The 24,919-nt window shown below is 40.0% G+C and overlaps 1 protein-coding gene across 4 annotated transcripts in view; it reads right to left on the bottom strand.

The window, feature by feature from the left end:
- SCAI (suppressor of cancer cell invasion) overlaps positions 1-24,919 on the bottom strand; it is a 101,328-nt gene that overhangs the window by 63,277 nt on the left and 13,132 nt on the right. Inside the window, exon 1 of one of the 4 annotated variants that reach the window (XM_053920721.2) lies at positions 4,434-4,626. The exons of the other annotated variants lie outside the window; for them this stretch is intronic. Coding sequence (XP_053776696.1) covers positions 4,434-4,447 — 14 coding nt within the window. The 5' untranslated portion in view covers positions 4,448-4,626. Of the gene's footprint in view, positions 1-4,433; positions 4,627-24,919 lie in introns of those variants that run through there. 4 annotated transcript variants of the gene reach the window in all.

Here is a 24,919-nt window from a genome sequence, read left to right as displayed (position 1 = left end):
GCCAAGTAGCTGCCATTAGGAGTATGCAAGGAACCTGTAAGTATTTTGTGAAGAAAAGGAAACCTCTCAAATTCCTAAAGCCTTAGCCAGGTGCTAATCTCAAACTATGCAAATTATCAGCAGACTCCTGGTAAATCAGCATGTATTCTACAAAGACAAGTATGTCGGGGACCCGCATAGAGGCCACAGAGCAGAGTGTGGAAGAGCACTGGCCCCAAATTGCCTGCACTCGAACCCTCGCCCCACCACTTGCTAGTTAAACTCAGCTGAATGATCTTAGCCAGGTTATTTAACCCTTTGTGCCCCGACGTCCCCCTGTGTGAAATGGGGATAATAGTAGGATCTGATTCTAAGGGTTGTCATGAAGATTAAATGAGAATGTATGTAAAATGTTCAGCAGAGAGCCTGGCACACATTAAGCGTCATAGAAGTAGGACTACCATTTAATTTACCATCTAAACTAGGCTAATTCTGTGAATGAAAAAGAACACTACTACTAATTACATCAAGACTGCAAGAACTGCGGCTCGAGCAAGCAAACCAGGACATATGGTCACCCTGTAAGTTAGAAGAAGAAACTGTGACCAGAGGAAGTGAAGTTCCTTGCCTCGTGTCTTTATAGGAAGCTGCCCATAGATGCAGGTGCCAAACACTAACATCTGAGTGCTATTCTCCTGCATGCACGTTGGTAGAGCTAAATGAGCGTGCTTAGTTTTTTGTATCAACAATCAATACTGGCACGATCCCCTCGAGATTAATAACAGGCATCTAACAAATCCTGGGGACGTGGTAATGGTAACAGGCAGGAAGATGGTAAGACTTGCTCCTTGCCCTCAAGAAGCTAACCACCAGCTAACTAACCAGTTAGTTAAGTGATTCCTGCAGGCACTTTCCTGCTAACAGTCCCCAGAGGCCATTACTACAGCAAATACACCAAAGCTGGAATACACCTCAGAGGAATTTAGAAAAGATGAGAAAGGCAGCTTTAAAAATGATGGCAGTAGCCCTGGCTGGTGTGGCTCGGCGGATGAAGCACTGGCCTATGAACCGAAAGGTCACTGGTTTGATTCCCTGTCAGGGTACACTGCCGAGTCGGGTCCCCAGTTAGGGGCGTGCCAGAGGCAACCAGCGACGTTTCTCTCCCCCTCTTTCTCTCTCCCTTCCACTCACTTTTGAAATAAATAATTTTTTAAAATAATGATGACAGTAAAAAAGAGAGGTAAAGGAGTATTTCATTACTTTACACAGCACTGCCAAATAGTTTAAGATACTCTAGAAAGAAAAAAATATTCACAAAAAGTATTTGTGGCAGAGAGCTTTTGTTTTGGCCTATGCAGCATCCATTCCCCCCTTCTTTGAGGAATTACTGCTCAATCTTATTGGAAATAAAAACCTCAATTTGGAATAAAACATACTGGGAGAGAGAAGGAAAGAGAATGAGTCAGGGACATTGTTCATTCTGTGTGGTAATGGCTCAAAAAAAAAGAATCCTCAGTTTAAGGACAGGTACTGAGACATTTACAGATGAAACGACCTGATGTCTGAGACTGCCTCAAAATACTCTCGGTGAGGTGAGTGGGTGTGGAGACAGGGCCAGGCATTTATGACTGTGGAAGCCTGAGCGGTGAGAACATGGGAGACAATGATTTTATTCTACTTCTTTTTCTCCAAGCTTAAAATTTTTCATTATAGAAAGATTTTTTTTGCCCTGGCTGATGTGGCTCAGCCTGTGAGTGCCAGCCTGTGAACCAAAAGGTTGCTGGTTCAATTCCCAGTCAGGGCACATGCCTGGGCTGTGGACCAGGTTCCCCAGTAGGGGGCATGTGAGAGGCAACCAAACACTGATGTTTCTCTCCTCCTTTCTCCCTTCCTTCCCCTCTCTGACAAGTAAATAAATAAAATCTTACTTAAGAAAGGATTTTTTCTAGTTCATTTACGATATGGTCCCAATTCCATAAAAGCACTCCTCTCTATGCTTCTATCTGTGTGTGTACAGACAGATGCAAACATGCAGTATAGACATCCGGGGTAATGAGTGTTCTTCATCTCGTGCTAATAATGGTTATTTCTGGGTACTGAGAGTTGAGATGGCTTCATTACATTCATTCTTGAATTTTCTACATTGTCTGAATTCAAAACAGTAACTGTGATTTAATTTCCCAAAAATAATAGGATGAACCCGGGCTGGGTGACTCAGTTGCCTGCAGCAGCATCCTGTGCACCAAAGCATTGCTGGTTTGATTCTTGGATAAGGCACATACCTAGGTGGCAGGTTTGATCCCCAGTCAGGGGCGTGTACGGGAAGCAACCAATCGATGTTTCTCTCCCACACTGATGTCTGTCTTTCTGTCTGTCTCCCCCTTCATCTAAAATCAATGAACGTATCCTCAGATGAGGATTAAATAATAATAATAATAATAGAATGGTATTTCTTAAACAAAAGCCTAAAATCAAATTAAGATAAAATGTTATAGTGGTTAAATCTGACTAGTGTAAACATGAATGATTCTTTATATTTATGTTTTCTGTGTTATCTTTAATTAAAAAATGAATCAAGTACTTGTGAGATTTCTCTAGCATAAGGTATCTTAATATTGGCACTACCAACATTTTGGGCACAATAATTCTTTGCTATCGGGGCTGTCTGGTGCACTGTAGAGTGTTTAGCAGCATCTCTGGCCTCCATCCACCAGATACCAGTTAACACCATCACCCCTACCTGTTGCAGCAACTGAACATGTCCCCAAATGTTACCAAATGTGCCCTGAGAGGTAAAATCACCCCCAGCTAAGAACCACTGCTCTAACCTATCACATATCTCAACCAAAGCATTCTCAGTTCTGCGAAACACAAACTTCTCAAACCTCAGGCATGTGTAATAACAATTCTCAGCATTGTCACTTTCTCTTATTCTTAATTCAGTTACAAAATACTCTATTTGTAGCTCAGACTACCTCAGTGGATAAACCAATTTTGCTGCTGCAGATTTAATGACTCAATAAAAATTATACTGCGTAAGTTACTTCTTTTATTCAGTTTCAAAGCCTAAAACTAAAAACCTTAGGCTATATATAGTACTATAACCTTCAAGAATATTGGAGAAAGCACTAGAAGGTTATATAATGCAATCTTCTTAAAATGTACTCCTTGACCTTTGGTCAAACTAAACAGTCCCAAAACATGCCCCAAAGCAGAGTAACTCACACAAACATAAATGCCCAGAAGATAATACTGTACAATCATCACCTGGCCTCTTATGAGATCAGCAGCGGCAGCGGCAGCACAACCCCAGAACTTACTAGAATGTAGAATTGCAGCCCCGCCCCAGACCTGCAAAACCAGAACCTGCATTTTAACAAGCTCTCCAGGTGATGTGAATGTATGACAAATTTGAGAAGCACTGATCTAGCTGTTTTTATACAAACTTGCTTGAAGCTGAAGTTTAGAGAGCTATAGCCTTGTAATATGGAAAACAAGTGTCTTCTATTTATGGAGATAACATAAAAACTATGTAATTACAAAATAGCCACAGGCAAGAGAAAACTTAATGGAATCCACCTCTACCACCCCCCAAAGAGTATCAGTAATGAAATGAAACCAAATGTCATATTTTTATATTAAGCTGAGAAATTCAAAGTTATTTATAATGGATTCCTCCCATTAGAAGAATTTAATTACCTCTTCCAGTAAAAAGTGAAGCTAGGCTGAATAGCATAAAGCTATGATTGCTAAGCCTGGCTGATGATTCTGGAATGGTTTTTTTCCCCTAAAGATTTCTGGGACCTCCTTCTAGATATTATGATTCAGGAAGGCTGGGATTCTACATTTTTAAAAACTATTTTAGCCATTTCTGATTAGTTCCATTTGAAAATCAGTCTTAAAAGGATAAAAAAAAGATAGTTTTCTTTCTCATTACTTATTTTTAAATAATGGATATGCATTTGGCCTATTTCAAATAACTGATATGTAAATAGACTAAAATAAGGGACTACTCAATCCTGGGGGGTGGGGGGAGGTCAGATGAAAGTGAGTTCGTGTAGTCAGTCTCAATGATCCACACCTAGGAAGTCTGGTTAGCCTACTCGGCAGTCATGTCCTGCCCGGGAATACAGAAAGTATTTCTGAGTGTCTAGACCTGAACTTGGTTCTAGAATGCCTATAACTAGCAACCCCCTCGGCACCATGACGAACGGACACTGCGGGATTTTATGAAATATGCCGCCTTGTGCAAGACTGGATTGCATCAAGGCCTCTAGAAAAGTCTAGATTTTGAGGGGGCGGGACGGAGAAAGAGAAGTAGGAGAATAAGAGGGGGAGGAAGAGGAGGAAGAAAATAAAAGAATTTTTCCCAAGACAAGGATTTTAATAGCAACCTAATGAGCTATTTCGTGAATCGGTCTGTTTCTTGTCCTCTCCGTTGTCACTACGCTTACCTAAGTCTGTCCATCTCTCATGGAGCCTCACGACTGGTTCTCCCCACCTGACTTCCTTCTTGAAGCCGCAGCCAGAGTAATCTTTGTAAAGGCCTTTGAGATAGAGCCAGTAACTAAAACAGAAGACGGTAAGTTCGGAAGTCATTTGCCCAACATGAAATCCTGAGGTTCAGAAATGGCAGCAGCAGCAACTGTCTCAGGCCTCTCACGCTGCTTTGCTTTAATATTTTCCACTCTCCCGTGCCTAGATTGGAGCCTGGCACATAGCAGTTGCTCCAAGAGTTCTAGTGAAAAAAATGACCAAGTAATTTTTAGCTTTTTAAAATGATAAAATGGATATATAAACATGTATTAATAACTTTCACACACCAAGGTTGGGACAGGCAGAGATGTGCCACCGGGTGTCCCTTCAGGAGGGCCTGGCGTCAGTTGCTTGGAGTGCCCTCTGCCAGCCCCTCCAAGGATCACCCTGCGGAGCTGCCTTGCCCGGGGTCATGTTCCACCCGAGGGAGCCCACACCCAGTGACTGATGGAAGCCAGGGTATAAGGGCCCAGCCATTTCCCCCCAATGTAGGACAACTCCAAAAGGCCACCTGAGCTCCGGAGCTCCCTCTGAAGTTAGCAAAGACAATGTAACAGACAGTCCTACAATATGCATTCACGTCTTCCTCAGAAATGGTTGCATAGCAGCAGAGTCCCCTCTTTTTAAACCTGGCCCAAGGCAACCAGTAAAACTTACTCTTCCTTGCTTCCAGGTGTGGCCAATGGGATTTGATCCAAAGTGACGACTACAACTTCTAGGACTTGTCCTTGGAGGAATCAATGTGCCCTCTACCCTCTGACCTTTTTTCCCTTTTTCAGTGGAAACAGAAACATGATACTGAGCATCCTGAGCCACGCAGATGCGGGCACTAACTGACCGATGACAGAGCAACAAAAGGAAAGCAGCCTGGAACACTGTGAAGCCGCCACATGAGCCCTGGGCTACTCACACTGGGTGAAGACATGAGAACGAAAGAAACCCGGATCTTGTTCAAACCTCTATCACTGAGGTGACAGCTACTGTTGCTTCTTCTCTGTCCACACCTCCCCCCATCCCTGAGCTCTCGGGACAGCCAGTGCCTGCAGGTCTCCCAGGAAGGCACCCTCAGGGTACCCGAACTTCTTGGGTAGGACTAAGCCAGAGCTGCCCTCCCTGGGGCTCTGCTTGTTCCCAGCCCCCTCCTTTCTTCCCAGTCCCACTTCCTCACTCCCTACCAGGTTTTCCTGCACCTTTTCTTAGTAAGTTGCTTCCCAGTGAAACCTCATCCAAGTTCTGTTCCTGAGGAACCCAACCTGAGGCAGTCTTCACTGAAAGCATCCAGTGAGTATTGCGTCATTCCCTTGGGTCCATCCCAGTTAGTGACTGTACACCCTTCCAAATCCTTTTCTTTACATAATCAAATACATGGTGATCTTCTTAAATGGAAATGGAATTACATGATATGAACCAGGCACCTTGCCTTTTTCACTTATGTTATGGCCCACATTTCATGACAGCTATGCATATACAGATAGATATGTGTCTATATCTACATACATCTGTACATACATACCTATACATATATGTATACCTATCCCAGTATTTTCAGGATGCATGGTTGCTATAATTTAAAATCTAAATAAATGTCAAAAACATTTTCAGAGGAAAGAAGGAACTTCTTAAAAGGGATTCATGGATTCATCCCTATAGTTCTGCTCATCAGTGAGTAGAAAGGTTATATATATACACTGACTTCTGAGAACACCAAAAAGAATCAATGCAGAATTGATTAAAACCAGCTAAAGTATATCTTCTTTACACTATTTCTTTAAACTTGCAAAGAACTTAAAGACCTGAAAAAGATTATATTTTATAGTATGCATACATAACCATGAATATGTTAACACTAAAATATAGCAATATATTTAGAGACACATAAAATTCATATGAAAAAAATCAAGATATTTTTCCCTAGAGTCTTATGATTTTAGGAGGCAGGGAGACAAGAAAGAGGAACTGTTCGAATTGTATGTATATTGTTATTCTCTCTAACTCCTAGTTGAAGTTGGGGTTTCCTAGTGATACCCTCTTGTTATTGATCGAGTATACTGTGGCTATTTTAGAAGGGTATGCTACTTGAAATAAACCTACATTTTAAGGAAGGAGTGTTTATGGATATTTCATGAACGTCCAAGAATTAAAATAACAGTCAACAAGCGACAGAAATTCCAGTACTAACATTTTTTAAGAATATGAACATATCGAGAACATACCTGAAAATACACCAATAAAAACGATATCTTATTGGATGCTAAATCTGGATTGCAATCGCAAAAGATGCAATCTTTTAAGTGTACAAATGTTACACTTAACGCAGTGTAACATTTACTTTGCACAAAATGACTGTACTGGTACACAAAATAAAGTAGAAGCATTTAAAAGAAAAACTCTTATGAATGACAAGATTGTTTTAATCTCGCTTAGAATTGTTCAATGTTCCATATCAAAAAATTAGGAAGGCCGATGACCTGTAACATTACAATTTAAGGATGCTAACATGAGGTATGGCAGTGAGATGCAGTTGCCGAGCTGGGAAATTAAGAAAGGGAGGAGGTCAGATGTGGGAGATTAACTTCTGTGGTGGTGTTTTTCCCATTTGTGCAGTGCGAAGGGAAATCTCCAATCCAGTTATTAAACTTTCAGTCTGTCTGAGGTAATAGCTATTATGCCAAAAGCAATTACACAGGCTGGAGCCGGAGATCTGAGGATTTTGTTGTTGTTTCAGCAGAAGTGAGATAATTCCTGGGCTTCTGTTAGTGCTCTTCTCCTTTAATCAGCAAGCACATCTACAGTATCAAAACTCTCGCTCCTGTTCCCATTTCTTCCCAACTGGCACAATCACAGATTTATTTTAAAAGACACTATTACCCTACATAAACGTGCCCCATATTGCCTTTGCTACAAACATTTTTAGACAAATTTTTAAAACAGGTTTATTTATCAGGTAAGCTGTAGAGAAGTGACTGCCGTTCCCTGAAGGTATCTGGCTTACTTCACTGAGCTTAATGTCTTCAAGGTTTCTCCACGAGGCCGCACGTGTCAGAATCTCATTCCTTTTACAGCTGACGAATAGTCCTTTATATGTATGTGACACATTCTGTTTACCCACTCGCCCACACATGGCCACTGGGGTTGTTTCTGCCTTCTGGCTGTTGTGAGTGCTGAGGCTTTGCACCGTGCTATACACGTATCTGTTTGAGTCCCTGCTTTCAACTGCTTTGGGGACTGTTAGAAGTGGAATTGTTGGATCATGTAGTTCTTCTATGTTTAAATCTTTGGGAAACTGCCACAGTCTAGTGTAAAGTTCTAAAGCGCAAATGTCAGTGTATTTTACAGATCTACAAAGAGGTGTCTGGCCTCTTATGTTGATTGCTCACACTGACTACATTTACCTTAAAATTGTAACATATAACAAGTGGCCCAAGATTTCACATTTGGAAGGGAAACAATAGTAGTAATAGCATCTGTCATTTATTGACTGATTACTAAGTGTTATATTTGGAGCTAAGAGCTTCACATACAAAGATGAATGCACAATACCAGCCAGCCAAGAAATTAAAGTACAGTCTTTTTCCTAAATGTATTTCTCAGAGTGTTAACAGTTGCTATGAATGTGGCAGGGTGAGGGTGGGGGTGGAAGGTGGGGAGCAGAGTCGATTGGCTAAACAGTTAAGATTTTATCCAGAAGATTTTTCAGACTTTAATAATAGTGACTTTTCTAGGAGGGGACATACTGAGCCGTTACTCAAACTGGCTTTGGTGGAAGATTGTGTCCCGGGAACGTTCTCACCTAGGGCAAGGCTCTCAACCACAGTGCGCGTGGCATTTGGGCCCAGATTATTCTCTGATGTGGGGGCTGGCCCGTGCACTGTAGTGTGCTTAGCAGCACCCCTGCACTCACACACTAGGTGCCCCCAGCACAGTGCCCAGCTTATGACAATCAACATCTCCAGACACTGCCAAGTGTCTCCTGGGAGGCAAAACCACCCTCCATTGGGGACCATCAGTCTGTTATTATCTCAGGAAGTTCACTCTCCATTTTGCCCCTTAAACAGAGGCCATTAGACATGAATTTCCTCATTTGCCCCTCCTACCTCAATGTCCTCCTCCTTCCCTCCTCCTGTATCAAAGAGCAGCTGCCCCTCTCAGCCTCCACCCCCACCCACCCCCGCCTCAGACCGCCACCTGCCCATCAACTATCCTCTGGCCAGGATGTTTAATTTCTCCCATGGGCCCCAAACATGCTCATTTTTTTCCTTTCCTAAACAAAACAAACCTCAACCCTTTCTCCTCACTTTCCTTCTCTGCACAACTGAAGCTCCATCCATCTTACACTTGTGGCCTCCGCTTCCCTCACCTCACATTTCTGTCTCTGTCCAATAAATGCTGTGTCTACAGCCATTTTTCTAAGAAAACTCAGACTAAAAGAAAGTCAGAGGTACATAGTTCATTGCCAAGCCTGCAGGCACAACAGTATCTAAATCATTCCAGACAGATGAGTATCTTCTATTTTTAATGACATCTAGGAAAGGAGATTCCTTTTTTTTTTTATCCTCACTCAAGGACATTTTTTTCCCTTGCTTTTAGGAAGATAAGAAAGAAGAGAGAGAAACATCAATTGGGATCAAACCCACAACCTAGGTATGTGCCCAGACCAGGAATTGAACCCACAACACTTCAGCTACGGGACTACTATATCCCAACCAACTGAGCCATACTGGCCAGAGTGGAAAGGATTATTGCCTATTCAATTTAGATTTTGAGCCAAAGGAAGGAAGGATATCTAGTTTTATGCTCCATGTAGCTACACCTTCACATACAGTTGGCTATGTTTCCCAACACGGTTATTAGAGGTAGAAATGGATACTTAAAAACTACAATAAAGAAATAAAGCCAGTCACTAGAGAGGGATTCAACTGGACTCTTCAAGCTGACAAGAGAACAAAATCACTCTAGTCCAAAAGCACAAAGGAGCTGACATCATATTCTTCCTATTATAATCCATCTGGCAGAAGTAACTGGAAAAATCACAAAGGAGTTTCTAGTATGAGGTTTACATGTTATATGGCTGTAACTAGTTTCCAACAGTCAATTCCAAATCTCTTTGGAGGAGAGTTGCGAATGCATCTGAGGTAAGTAACATGTTGAGTCCTATAGTTCCACCCTTGCCATCACTTCCTGTAGGCTCTAGGTTTGAGAATGCAAACACTTCACAATCCCCCCAAAAGACTGCAGTCTGATTCTGCCAATCAGATTATCCTTGCCGGCTCTCAACACATTATAGGAAAAACAAACAAAACAAAAAATTAACAAATGCTGCAAAATGAAGAGATTCCTCACAGTGTGCTTTACTTTAAAAAAATCCTTTGCACTGTTTGTTACAGCAGAAAGATAAAATCACTTTAAGATAATTATCTTGAAGAAGCTATTGGCTAGAGCTGACACAAAAGTTTAATTGGCCTTAAGTCAAATACTTTTCCAAATTAACCATTCAAGCATACCTCTTCACAAAGTTAGGAAGGCTTTGGCATTAACCTCAAATAACATAATCATTAGGTCAAATTGTGATGTAAAATGAAGTTCATCCTTTTTTATGACTATAGAAAACTGCAGAGTGGATAATCTCATAAATTTTGACCTCCAAAATCACATTAAAATCCAGCACAGACTAGAATAAGTGAAAGTTGATAAAGCTACAGAAATGTTTGAATGAAATTACAATAGTGCTGGTACAATGCCAAAAACCCAGATCATGGCTCGACCATTTTTTTAAAACACTTTATTTATTTATTTTCAGAGAGAGGGGAAGGGAGGGAGAAAGACAGGGAGACATCAATATGCAAAAAGAAACATCGCCTGGTGGCCTCTCACAACCCAGGCATGTGCCCTGACCGGGAATCGAACTGGCAGCCCCTTGGTTCACGGCACTCAATCCACTAAGCCACACCAGCCAGGGCTCAACCATTTTTTAATATAAATATTCATCAAAAATAGCAAATGTCAAGGATACGATGAAAATACTGGCCTGACCCAATAAGGCAAAACCATCAAATAACTTTCTGAAAGTAATTCATGTTGTTTCCCAAAAGAGAACATCCATTTCTATCTAAGCAATAAGGATGTGGGATGTTTGTTGCTAAAATAGTTCTTTCTCCTACTATTTGTTTAGTCAATGATTTGACAATGAGTTGAAATTAAAGAGACAAGGTTTTATTTTGTCAAATTTTAATTTTATAATCATTGTTTTAACCCACCTAAGTAAAAACCTGTTACCAGCACAAAATATATATTTCAAACATACCGTCTTCAACTTTAAATCAAAATGACCTATGCCCCCTTAAATCTAGACCAAACAATAATTCACATACCATAAAGCTCAGCTCTTTAAAATGCCTAACTTGGTGGTTTTTAGTACAGTTACAAAGTTCTACATTGATCGCCACTATCTAAGTCCAGAAGATTTCATCATGGCAAAAAAAGAAACCCAGCAGCAGTCACTGCCCCAGTCCCCTACCTGTAACCCTGGCAACCACAGACCTATTTCCTCCCTCTACAGATGAACCTACATACGATTTCACAGAAATGGAATTATACTAATGAGAACTTTAGTGACTGGCTTCTTTCACTCAGCATAATGTTTAGAAGATTCATCAGTGCTGTGCACTTACCGGTACTTCATTTCTTTTATGACTACATAATATTCCATTGTAGTGACACATCGGATCTCACTGATCCATTCATGGCTGATGAACATTTGTGTTGTTTCCACTTCTGGGCTATTATGAACGGCGCTGCCTTGAAAAGCTGTGTATAAGTTTTTGTGTGAACATGCATCTTCATTTTCCTTGAGTACATACCTACAATGGAATTGCTAGGTCATATGGTAACTCTATGTTCTTAACTTTTAGAGGAACTGCCAAGCTGTTTGCAAAAGCCACTGCATTATCTTGCAATCCCACCAGCAATGTAATGAGGATTCCTATTTCTCCATATCTTCACCGACACGTGTAATTGTCTTTCTTTTTCTTCAAGATTTTATTTATTTATTTTTAGAGAGAGGGGGAGGGAGGAAGAGAAACATCAATGTAAGAGAGAAACATCATTTGGCTGCCTCCTATACACATGCTGAACTGGGGACTGAACCCAAAACCCAGGCGTGTGCCCTGACAGGAAATCGAACTATCAGCCTTTCCCTTCTTGGGACACAAAGCCCAACCAACTGAGCCACACTGGTCTGGGCTGTCTTTCTTTCTTATGACAGCCATCCTACTGGGTATGAAATGACATCTCACTGCTGTTTAATTTGTATTTCCCTAATGACTAATGACACTGGGCATCTTTTCATGACTAATGACATTGGGCATCTTTTCATGTGTTTTTTTTTTAACAGTCTAATGGTTTTTAATCCATCCAGTCACTCTGTGTCTTTGGATTAAATAATTTCATTCTTTTACATTGGATAGGTGAGGATCACTTACTCCCGCTTGATTCAGTATTTTCTGATTGTTCTGTAGTTTCATATTCTTTCTTCTCTTGCTGTCTTCCTTTGTGACTTGATGACTTTTTCTTTTTCAATTTAACATCTTTTTTTTATGACTTTTTGTAGTGTTTTCCTTCGATTTCTTTCTCTTCATCTTTTGTGTATTTACTACACAAAATATACCTTCTTCTCAAGTGTACATGAAACAGTCACAAAATTTGAGCATTTATTAATTCTCAAAGAAAACATCAGTGTCCCAAAATGAAAATATTACAAAAAGCACTTTCTGATAGCAATGTAATAAAACCATAAGTTGAAAATAAACTTCAGAAACAAAGGGCCCCCCAGCAATCACTGCACTGTCCTCCACTGCTTGGGGGAGGTGGGATTTTTCATGTGCTTATTGGTCATTTGCGTATATTCTTCGGAGAAATGCCTATTTAAATCCTTTGCTTATTTGTAAGTTGGGTTATTTGTCTTTTTATTGTTGAGTTGTAAATTTGTAAATTTTTTTATATTCTGGCTGCAAGGCTCGTATCATATCAGATATATGATCTGCAAATCGATTCTCCAATTCTGTGGGTTGGTTGTCTTTTCCATTTCTTGAGGGTGTCCTTGAAAGCAAAAAAAAAGTTTTTGATTTTGATGAAGTCTAATTTATCCATTTTCTCTTTCATCATTTGTGCTTCTGGTTTCATATCTAAGAAACCACTGCCTAATCCAAGGTCACAAAGGTTTACCTGTATGTTTTTTTTTAAGTAAATTTTCTAAGAGTTTTTTTAATTTTAGCTCTTACATTTAGGTTTGTGATCCATTTTGAGTTAATTTTCATATACGGTGTGAGATGTAGTGTCCAAACTTATTCTTTTGCATTTGGATATCCAGCTGTTCCAGCACCATTTGTTAAAAAGACAACTATTTCACCATTTTCCTATCTTGGCACCCTTACCAAAAATCAACTGACCAGAGGAGTGCAGATGCTATTTTTTAACTTTCAATTCTACTCTCTTGATCTACATAGTTACCTTCACATCAGAACCACACTGCCTCAATAACTGCAGTAAGTTTTGAACACTTAGATTTTTAAGAGTATTTTTAGAGCCTGGCTGGGTAGCTCAGTTGGTTAGAGCAACGTCCCAATACACCATTGTTGCAGGTTTGATCCCTGGTCAGGGCACGTACAAGAATCAATCAGTGAAAGCACAATTAAGTGGAACGACAAATCGATGTTTCTCTCTCCCTTCCCCACTTTCTTTCTCTCTCTCAAATCAATAAATAAAAATTTAAAAAATAGTAGTTTCAGATTTACAAACTCCAATTATAGAAAGACTTCAACTTTTTAAAGGTTATTATTCTAAAACTTCATTTTCCACTCAACTGTTCAAAAACCTAGAATTTCATCTTTCATGGTGTTTATACATACCTTATATTTTCATTTACATTATTTTCTATATACCTAGCTTTCAGTTTTGTAAAATGTTCCATCACACATGTATCAATTTTATTCCAAAAACTCTATCACACGAAATAATCCATCACTTGTCCCACTCGTTCCCCTGGACACCTCTTCCCCACAGCATTCCATCTCTGGCCACGCTGGATCGGTTATTCTCGGACCTGCTATGCAATGTGTCATCTGGAAACTTCCCTTTCACTGTTCTCCTGTGTTAGAGCTGCTGATTCCTGAGGCCCACTAACTGCATCATCTTTCATGAAATGATACCCTTATTTTGCTAAAGAGCACCTTCCAGTAGTTTCCTAAGAAAGGACAAAATTTCTAAATCCTTGCTGATCATATACTGCTAATACTTGATTGATAATTTGGCCAAATATCAAATTCAGGCTGAAAGACACTGAAGTAATACTTGAAAAATTCTGATAAGAAATTCTAGAATTGCAATAGAGAAACCTGATTCTCTTATTCTCTATTCCTTACATAGGATGTGTGAATGTGCGTGTGTGTGACTGAAAGCTTCAAGACCTTTATCTTATCTTTTATAAAAGATGTTCTGCAATTTCATGATGATAGATCTCACTATGGAGCTTTTTTTCATTCCCTTGGCTAGCCATTATGGAAACATCAGTTCTGGACAATTTTGTTTTGTGACTGTTTTATTTCGTATAATGTTCCTCTCCTTATGCAGCATTTATTAGTCTGTCATTGGACCCTCTCGATACTGTAAGCTTCCTATCTTTTCTCTCCTATTTTCATCATTGTCTTTTCCTTCTAGTTTCTGGGAGACTTTTCCAACCTCACCTTCCAACCATTAAAAAATTATTATTTTTTTTACCTGTATAATTTTGTTAACCAGTGTCACCCCAGTAAATGCAATTTAAAAGAAAAAGAAATGTTTTAGTCTGAGCTACCATAGTGATGTACATCCAATCGCTCTCTCTTATCCCAAATTCTCAAAGAACCCAGTTCTTATTTCACAAACTCTTATTTCGGTGGGATTATGGACTGGAGAAGTTGTGCTCTACTTGGTTTGAAGAGATTTCCTTTCCTGTGTCTCGTGAAGCTTAGTTGTCTGATTCACACTTGAGAAAGAGGCGCTGAGAGATCTGACCAGCAGCCCTCGCACATACAGACGGTCTTCAGCCAAAGCGCTTCCTTACAGGAAACAGCCTTCATTAGATACCCTCAAACGTCAGTAGGAGAAAGTCTTTTCTTTGAAGCTTCTTTAGCTTCTCTCCTCAACGAGCTGTAGAAGTCTGGTGGCCAGTGCTCAGTGGCCAGAGCGTATCTGACAGACGAGGTGGGAGGTTGTACGTTCCCAGTTCAGTACACAGATGATGCCCACTTTCTTTCTGTTTCATGGCTCCCTTCATCCCCAAATGTCTGCAGTTTGTAGAGACCCCCGTGCCCAGCCACGTTCAGGTTCTCCTGAATAATTAAGGGGGGGGGGGGAATTGGCTGTCTGGCTACACAGTGTGAGACAGCGGACTTGGGGGTCCAACTTTTCAGTACTCAGCTTTTCAGCTCAGTGCTGCATTCCCGCCTCTGAACTACCTGGTGCCTCTAGCAAATGTGCGGATTCAATCGGTCTGCTTCCTGTAGGCACTGCCCTGTCGGGTCCTAAAGGTTGATATCTAAAAAGTAGTAACATCTCTCTGTTCTGCTGTGTCAGTTACTTTTTCCGCTATCGAGTTTCTGTCATCAAAATTTTATTAAATCTTGCTGTCAGATGCTCTGTTCTCAATCGTTCTCTTTATTTTATAGTCTTAACCTTTTCTGCTTTTTTAATATTAAAAGAGAAATGTACATATGTATGGAAAGCGCATCATTTGATGCCAAAAGTAAACTGAAATTTACAGTAACACTGGGAGAAAGATATTATCAAGTGCATTTTAAAAATAAGAAAACTAAGTCTCAAAATTATTAGGTAACTGCTTAAAGTCAAAACCTAGCAAGGGACAGAAACAGAATTTAAATCCATGTCTGTTAAAAGAAGACTGGAACATTAGATTTGGGACCAGTACAGAATTACATATAAAATAAATTAACCAAGAAGTATAATATTCAACACAAAGATGAAGAGCATATATTCCGTGTACATTTCTTCTTGTTTTGGAGTAAATCAAGAAAAGAATGAAGGGAAGGAGGTGGAGAAAAGGGAGGGAGATACGGGAGGAGGAAGAAGAGGAGAATGGGGGACTCTACTCCAGTTACCCTGTCCCACCTCTGAAGGCTGGGATGGGCAGGAGCTCAAAGAACCTCATCAAGCAGTGATGGAGAGACTATCACGACATTCTGGATGTGAAGCCTGGCTCTGTGATCAGATGGGACGTTTGGGTTGTCTTTTCTTCGGAGAAGAAGAAGAAGAAGAAGAAAAGGATTCTATAAGCATAAACAAGGGAAGGAAGTGTTGATGACTAAAAGAGTGAAATGTGGAATACTGAATGACTGCTCTGCCTTTTGGGAAATGCTAGTTTAAACTGTCAAATTTACGGGAAGAACTGTTACATACTGACTAACAAAGCCTAATAACACTAACAGGTAACATTTATTGAATACTTACTAAACCAGATTCTGTTCTAAATGCTTCACATAGTATAACAATAACAAGAGCTAACATTGACTGAGTGCTTGCTGTATGTTAACTACTTTCTAAGCACTTCACAAGCATTAATTTAATCCTCAGAACAAGCCTATGAGGCACATACTATTATTATTCCCACTTCAGAGATGAAGAAACTGAGAGACATCGAAGTAAAGTAATTTACCCAAGAGTACAGAGCTAATAAGTGGCAAAGCCCCAGCTCTAATTCATGACTCAAGCCTGCCCCAGCTGTACAGGCCACAGGGCAGCTACAATCTGAGCTCAGAATACAACTTTTCTGTAGAAGAAATTTTTCTTAAATTAAGTGGGAATTTTTTTTTGCATCTTCAAAAAACATCTTTACACTCTGGCTGGTGTAGCTCAGGGGACTGAGCACAGGCTGCAAACCAAAGGGTTGCCAATTCAATTCCCAGTCAGGGTATATGCCTGGGCTGCAGGCAGGTTCCCAGTGGGGGCCACATGAGAGGCAACCGCACATTGATGTTTCTCTCCCTCTCCTTCTCTCTCTCTTCCCTTTTCTCTAAAAATAAATAAAAACCTTAAAAAAAAAAAAGCATCTTCAATACTGTTATGGCCCAGAAGTGAACCTGACCGTTTAAGATTTCGGCACACAACAGAGTTACAAGGACTGCCTATTATAACAGGAACAACAGGACCACCTCTGTTCCTTTTGGAGTTTTATAACCTGAGTCTGAAACACAGCTGTGAGCTCCCAGAGGCACTCGTAAGGGCAGAGAGGAGACACCGATATAGAAGCAGCCCATTAGGGCTTAAATTAAACAATGTCATCATAGCCTTCTGTCAACTCTGTGAACCTAAAGCTATTCTCATTTTATTTAAAGTGTCAGCACTGTTTTTGTTTCCTGAACAATAGTGGTCCTCAACGCAGCTGGACAGTTTTTACGTACTTTTGCTGGCAGTGAACTAAAAGTGGACACCCCACCGGTTAGAAGCCACCTGGTGGTGAGAAAACCAAGGCCGCATTTAAGATTTCTAGTAACTAATACATCAGTAATTAAGGAACAGGTTCTGTTTCCCCAAGTGCTAAAAATGTCCTGATTCCCTTTCTGGCACTGGGAAAATTACTTATACTTCAACCAGACCCGTCTCATTTCCCCACATACAAAGGAACCCAAATAGATATCCTTCAGAAGGTCTTCAGGCGCAAAGCTCCTGCAATTCTGTGCAGTGTATCTGGATGTGTACAGTAGAAACGGGAAGTGCTGTATTGTTAAAAAAAAGAGAGAGAGAGAGAGAGAGAACCACAGATAAACACTTAGACACAATTGCTTGTTTAACGTTTTCTGTATTTCCATTTTTGCCACAGAAAAGGAAATTATTTACACTATCTCATCCCCAAGAACGTAAAGCTCACTCCTGACACATTTCCAAATCTTAATCTCAGAACATAAACACCTGGTAGGAAAAGGTTATAAATATATTCATATTTACTGAATATGATCTTAGAAAATATCTTAAATTTTGGGTTAAATTTCTTAAAGTTTAAATCACATGTAAGTAACTCTTTTTATTCAGTGTAAGAGCATGATTTAAAAAAAAATACAAGCAATGGAAGATTCACTTCCAATGGCCTAGCCATCCAGTAAAATTGTTTTAGCATCATAAGCTCTATTTCCTGCCTCACATCCTCAGGGATCTAGTCTGACAGCTCTCCTGTGCAGTTTCTCCTACAAGACTTCCCTGGCCTCTCTTGGCACATGTCAACCGCTGCTAGGTAGTGTTTCTTTTGGTAACAGACAACATACTTTATAGAAACAGACCTTCAATTGAACCCTTTCCACTCAAACCACATTCTTCCCCAACATATGAATCTGAAACTAAGTCTACTCCAACAAGATGAACACACTGGGTGGTACTGAAATGTTACACATTCATTACATCTTCCCTGTTAACACAATTCAATTCAAGTTATGATCTTTCCTGAATAGAAATAAAAACTGGTTTTGGTTAAGTCATATTCTGAACTAGACTTATTTTTCTTTCAATTGCCGTAGAATTATAGACAGATATCCATTCTACAAGGTTTTAGGGAATAAAAATAAAATTAAGTGAAATCTAGAAAAATAAATATAATAGAAATGGTATTTCCAAAGTTTAAGAACTATACTTTCAATTCACTAGTCCCACCTTTTTATTCAATATATATTCTAATGAACACTAACCCACTGCCAAAGAGGAAAAATAGACATTTCAGAGACTGACAGAGCCCAAATGAAGTACTAAAACAACTACTAAAATCAAGGTCTCTCCTTTTAAAATCTTGATACAAACTCTAAATATGCTGTAATTTAATTAAAATATCTACGTGGGTATTAAAATACCTAAGCCTTGAGTATACTAGGTTTTATCAGAGACAGAACCTGCCTGCTAGCTTATCACCTACTAGGGAGGATAAAAGAGTACACAAATTTGGAAGTATATACTGTGTTATGGGGGACCGACATCGCTTGAAAAAGCACACGACTGCAAGGTTTATTCATGATCACATGTAAACTTTGAACAGATTACTTGTCTTCTCAGAAAAACAGCTGACCAAAACTGAAACAAAAACGAATGAAAAATCTGAATATTCTTATAACTATTAAATAAATAGATCTGTATTCAGTTTCCCAAATGAAATTACCACATGGCTTCACCAGAGAATTTGTCTAACCATTTATGGAAGAAAAAGCACCAATATTATGCAAGCTTTTCTAGAAAAAAAGAAGGAACGTTTCCCAGAACATTTTATAAACCAGGACAGTCTTGATGTCAACACCTGAGGAAGGGCAATATATGGATAAAAACATAAGATGAAAAAATCCTAAAAAATATCCCAGTAAATTGAGTTGAGCAACATATAAGAAAGGATAATGCATCATGACTAAGTAGGATTTATTCCAGAATCTCAAGGTTGATTTAACATTAGGAAAAATATCAATGTAATTTAACATGCATTAACAGAAAAAAAGGAGAAAACAATCATTTAGTCATCTCGATAGACACAGAATAAGCATTTGATAGAATTAAATTCAGGCCTTGGCCTGTGTGGATCAGTTGGTTGGAGCGTCATCCCATACACCAAAAGGCTGGGGGGGGTTCAATTTGTGGTCAGGGCACACGCCTAAGTTGTGGGTTCGATCCCTGGTCATGGCAGGTATGGAAGGCAACCAGCAGGTTTCTCTCTCACATCAATGTTTCTTTCTCTCTCTCTACGTTCCTCTCTCTCTAAAATCAATAAACAATTTTTTCTTTTTTTTTTAATTCAACACCCATTCAGAATTTTTAAGAAACATCTCAAGGACTTCCACTTCTGTCTCAGATGTAGTAACAGGAACCAGATTAATTCCCTACAAGACAAACAGGATATACAAATAACAATTAAACATACACAAAGGTGCTTGACTTCATCAATCACACAGGAAGGCAAAATAACACCCCATTGTACCCCAGTAGCAACAACCACCTCCAGTATCCAGATCTTGATTTTTAATAGCATTTCCAATAAAAGGAAACAGGGTTCCTTGGAGAAATGTCTGAGTCTATGACAGAAGCAAAAAATACACAAAATGAGTCTGGAGTATCTCATAGAACCAGAAAATAAGGAAGTGTGGGGGGGGAAGCTTTTTTTAAACCCACAAAGATAGAAATAAGTCAAGGGACAGAGCAGCCAACTGAAGCGCTCCCAATGGCCAAGTTGGAACAATCTCAACAACAACAAAACTCAAGTAGTGCTAGATTATAAATCGAAGTACTAAAAAAGTCACGTGTCCAATTATATAAATAAATAGACAAATAACTAACGAGGGGGAGAATAGATGAATCTTCTATGAAAACGAAAATCAAAATAATTGACATACTTTGCCTTCAAGACAGTGGAGTGTAACTCCCATTCTTTAGGTGTGGACAGCACAGACTGGCTTCTTGCCCAAGAACACGGTACCCGGTCGGGTAGCTCGGCTGGTCAGGGCATTGTCCAGCCAAGCCAAGGTCGGGGCACATACAACAAGCACCCAAAGAATGCATAAATCAGTGGGACAACAAATCGATGTCTCTCTCTTTCTCTCTCCCCTCCCTTCCTCTCCCTCTCTCAAATCAATAAATTTAAAAAAAGAAAAAGAAAAAAAAAAAAGAACATGCCGCAAAGGATAAAGGGATCCAAAATACAAGAAAGAAAAATCTGAGACCTTCGGGAATAATATCCTGATTGAATCAAAGACTACATTCCTGTATACTGAATGTAATAAAGTGAGTCAACCTGAGTGAAGATGTTTTTCAGTCAATAACATTTCAAATTACCTGTCCATCATCCAGTCTCAGGCATAAGGTTTGTTATCCAGTAAGTTTACACATCATTTATCTGTGAGACGTGCAATAGCATGAACTGTCTAGAAACAGAATTCTTTTCATTCTTAATGGTCTCTACTTTCTTTGATACTTAAAAGTAAAAATGTCACCTGGTTACCAAAAACAGCTACAATACTTTTACCTAACTACCTGAACCATTGGAGAGGATCAGCTGGTTAAACTACATTATCTCAATTACAGATATTGGTGAAGTAAAAAAGAATGGTTGCAGAAGCATGAGGAGGTTTGAAGCATCTGAAGCCAGAAGACATCCACATCAACAAGTGTTTTCATTTTATTATGGGACCTTAATAGACTCTCATAGAAAACTGTCTGCACCAAAGATTTTTTTTAATCCAATGGTACTATTTTAAATTCTTTCTTTCTTTATTTTTAAAAAGGGGAAAAGAGAAAGAGAGGGTGAGAAACATCAGTGTGCAGGAGAAACATCGATTGGCTGCCTCTCACACACCCCCAACTGGGGACCCAGCCTGCAACCCAGGCACGTGCCCTGATTGGGAATCAAACCCGTGACTTTTGGTTCGCAAGTCAGCGCTCAATCCACTGAGCCACACCATCCGGGGCCAATGGTACTATTTAGTCTGTAGCAAAATTTTATAGAGCCAGACAAAAGTTGTGTTTTGTCTTGACTGTGCCTCTTCTAGATGGGCTACTTGACTCTCCTTAGCCTTAGGTTCTCTATTTGTAAGCGGGAATAATACCATCTGTCTTCAAATGAAGTCACACATATAAACCTGATCTGCTGATAAGCATCAGCACTCTGGGAGCTAAGGTAACCTCCCTTGGTCCCCTCCTTCCATTTGTCATTTACTACTCTACCTTGTAATCAACCTTAACACAATTAAGAATTGATAAAAACAGAGTGAACACTTAAGAGCCATAAATTTTTTGCATGTCAAGTATTCATCAATACATTTAAAGGGCTTATTAGAAAAAGAAACTAGTGACAACAGGTAATATATGAGACATCACTGCTTAATCCATCAGTAAATGCCTGTTATTATCAAGAAGTCCATAACCCAGCACCAGCCCATTTCTGGTTTTGAAATTTCTCCATCACCTTCTCCCTAGTCCTCTTTCCCAAAGAGGTCATTCTGGTCTTCACCACTTAAGTGAAACTTTAAGCCTTGAAAAAATCTAAAACACGTTTATTAATCCCTTAGTCCCTTCAGACTTTCCCAAATCCCACCCCCCTCCACGTCCCTAACTTCTTAGAAGTATTTACTCCATGATTTTAGATTGCAACCTCGCTCCTTACCCTTCCCCCGCTCTCTAGTAATCCCCCGCTGACCTAGTAGGGTCAGCAGTAATGAGCAGCCGAGACTTTGTGACAGGCACTAATTAAACACTTTATGTGCATATATAACTGAAATCTCACAACTGCCCTATGACGTAGACACCTTCACACATGAAGATACGGACTTACACAGAGGATGTTCCATTCCAAAGTCACCGCTGGCCTGAATCATTCTGAAGTCACTTCTCATTATTAACATGCACACAACCTTCTCAATTAGAAGGACATGAGAATGGCGTTATCTAGTAAGTGACATTATTGTCCAATTTTTGCTGTCTTGTGCCACCCTTTATTTTTTTTTATTTTTTTTTATTTTTATTGTTATGCAATTACAGTTGTATGCCTTTTCTCCCCATCCCTCTACCCCACCCCAGGTGAACCCACCTCCCTCCCCCCTCTACCACCCTTTATTTTTAAATACCATAATTTAATAAATATGTAAAAGGACAGTCAATGACATAAAAACCTGTAAGAGAAGGGGACACAGAATCTGTTTTATTTCTCTTACGGGACTAACAGTGCTCCTGAAGGTAGAAATACATCTTGCTCTTAAAAGTTGAGGCAGTTTAATATATATACAGTAGGGTCTCCACTCCAAACGCTGGCAAAATGCCATACCAGCTCAGTTATCTTCTGCTGTGTAACTTAGTAGCTTAAAATACCAATCTCTTATCATGCTCGTGAACCCGCGTCTGGGTAGGACTTGGCAGGGGCAGTTCTCTGCTGTACGTGGGCAGCCCCTGGGGCAGCATCATGGGGATCTAGAGGATTAAGATCCATTTTAGGACGCTCACTCACAGGGCTGGCAGGCTGTCGCGGGATGTCAGCTGGGGCGGAGGACCAGGAGCTTCAGATTCTCACTCACATGGGCCTCCCTCCTGAGCTCCTCACAGCACAGCCTGGTAGCGAGGTTCTGAAGAGTATGCCAAGACAGGAAGGTGGGAGTACATGGCCTTTCGATGACCTAGCCCCGGAAGTCACGTAGTGTTGCCTGGGCCACGCTCCATTGGTGGCAACAGCCACAGAGCCACAGAGGCCCGCCCTAGTTAAGAGATGGAGACAAGAGTCCTCACCACTAGACAGAGAGGTGTCAAGTCCACATCGTTAATACGCCACGTGGAATGAAAGGCACTGTGGCAGATGTCTTTGGCAAATATAATTTATCACACCAATGTAATGGTGATGTGTCAGAATAGATTGACGTTAACTTTTTGTTAATAGTGTTTACTGGTAGACATTTCCTGCAAAAAGCAACAGGTGGGGAGTTTGAAAAACAATACGCTGGCGTTCCTCCTCCCCTATGATGAAATAAATTCAGTGGCCTACAAGTAATTATCTTCAGGGCCAAATGATGGAGAAAAAGAGGAGAAAGGACAGTTAGGTACTTTCCAGAATAAAAGAGTGATAAAATATAAAGTGAGTAATCTCTCATTAAAGAGTAACATATTTGAGTTGGAAGAAACTTTTGACATCACTTAGTCTACTACCTTTACTTTAGCAACTACTTGAAAACTAAGCTTTTCTCATTTACCTTTCAGTGAAGGTTAGGGAAACCTCTTTTTTTTTTTGAGTAAACCTCTGAATTCTAGAATACATAAATTTAATTTACTCATTCCCTACTGTTACCGGCAGTAAAAAACCCTTAAAGATGAAAATGCACCAAATACCTTCAGTTACCAGGGGAAAGGAAAAGCTGAGGCACCGGCATCCTGTTTCAGGGAAGGGTTTATGGGCACAGAGAATGACAAGAGTTCAGGATGGATGTTGGAATAAGGGTGAGTCAAACCCTGCGACATGCAGGGATAAATAATAAAGACAGAAAAGGAGTGACTAGAAACCAGCCAAAGTTCTGGGGATCCCACCAGCAGGCCACACTACACGGTCTTCAAACACATTCTTGTACAAAGACTCCATCCTTCAGCCCAGTCCATTTTCCACATGTTAGAGCTAGAAATGGCACCAGAGATAGCTAATGCAGTGGCTTCCACGTTTTCAAGTATGAGAATCTCTTTTTAACAGTAACAATTCTGCTCTGACTGGTATGGCTCAGTGGGTTGGGCATTATCTGCAAACCGAAAGGTCACTGGTTCAATTCCCGGTCAGGGCTCCTGCCAGGGTTGCAGGCCAGGTCCGCGGTTGGGAGTGTGTGAGAGCAACCAGTCAACGTGTCTCTCACACATTGATGTTTCTCTTTTTCTCTTTCTCCCTCACTTTCCCTCTTGCTAAAAATAAATAACATCTTTTTTTAAAAAAAAAAGAGTAAAAATTCTGTGGACATCTATATGACAACTGTGATTTTATTTTATGGTTATTGAAAAAAAATCAATAATGACAAAGGCACCACAAATTCACTAACACTTCTACAAAATGCTATTGGTATTCGGTCACCAGGGCATTTACATGCTACAGTACATGCACAAGACAGTCAATTTAGATGAATTCTTAGAAAACATTTAAAACACGCCCGTTAAGGATGAACATATGAGCAAACCGAATTTGAAAAGGCTGAGACAGGATTTTGAGGGGCTTCCTTCTCAGGTGCGTTACAGGGCTTCTGCTTGCTTGCGGATGGACTGAACACCCAATCTCTTCCCACACAGACTCTGTCATTCTCTTACAAGTTATTAAAAGCATTCCCTTCTTTTAAACTTCTATTGTAATGATTTAAAACTGCTTTGTGACAATACAGATACAATTCTTACTTTGTAACAAAGTAAGAATTGCCCTGACCTGTGTGGCTCAGTGCGTCGGGCGCTGTCCCCAAAATGGAAAGGTCGTCATTTTGGTTCCCAGTCAGGGCACATGCCTGGGTTGCAGGTTCAGTCCCCGGTTGGGGCACAAATGAGAGGCAACCGATCAATGTTTCTCTCCCTGTCTTTCTCCCTCTCTTCCCCTCACTCTAAAAATAAATATATAAAATCTTTTTTTTTTTAAAGTAAGAATCTTACTTGTTAATGACAATTTTATTATCACCAACCAGTTACCTCAACAGATAAATGGCTTGTTTGCCTATTCGAAATCTAAAATCTTTGTTTTTGGCAGTTGTTCCCTGAAAATCTGTATGTGATCACCCCATAGTGTGGAAATTACCGCAATAGTTTAAAAGTCCTGACGGCCACACTGCAGGCTTTGGGGAAACCATGTGTAATAAGCACCTTTAACTTGGGCCCATGCAGAGAGAACTCCCAGGATACTTCC

This window comes from Desmodus rotundus, chromosome 1, assembly GCF_022682495.2.
Source record: "Desmodus rotundus isolate HL8 chromosome 1, HLdesRot8A.1, whole genome shotgun sequence".
Taxonomy (NCBI): Eukaryota; Metazoa; Chordata; class Mammalia; order Chiroptera; family Phyllostomidae; genus Desmodus; species Desmodus rotundus.
The sequence above is the reverse complement of the archived record's forward strand: the minus strand, read 5'-3'. Positions and strand labels throughout refer to the sequence as shown.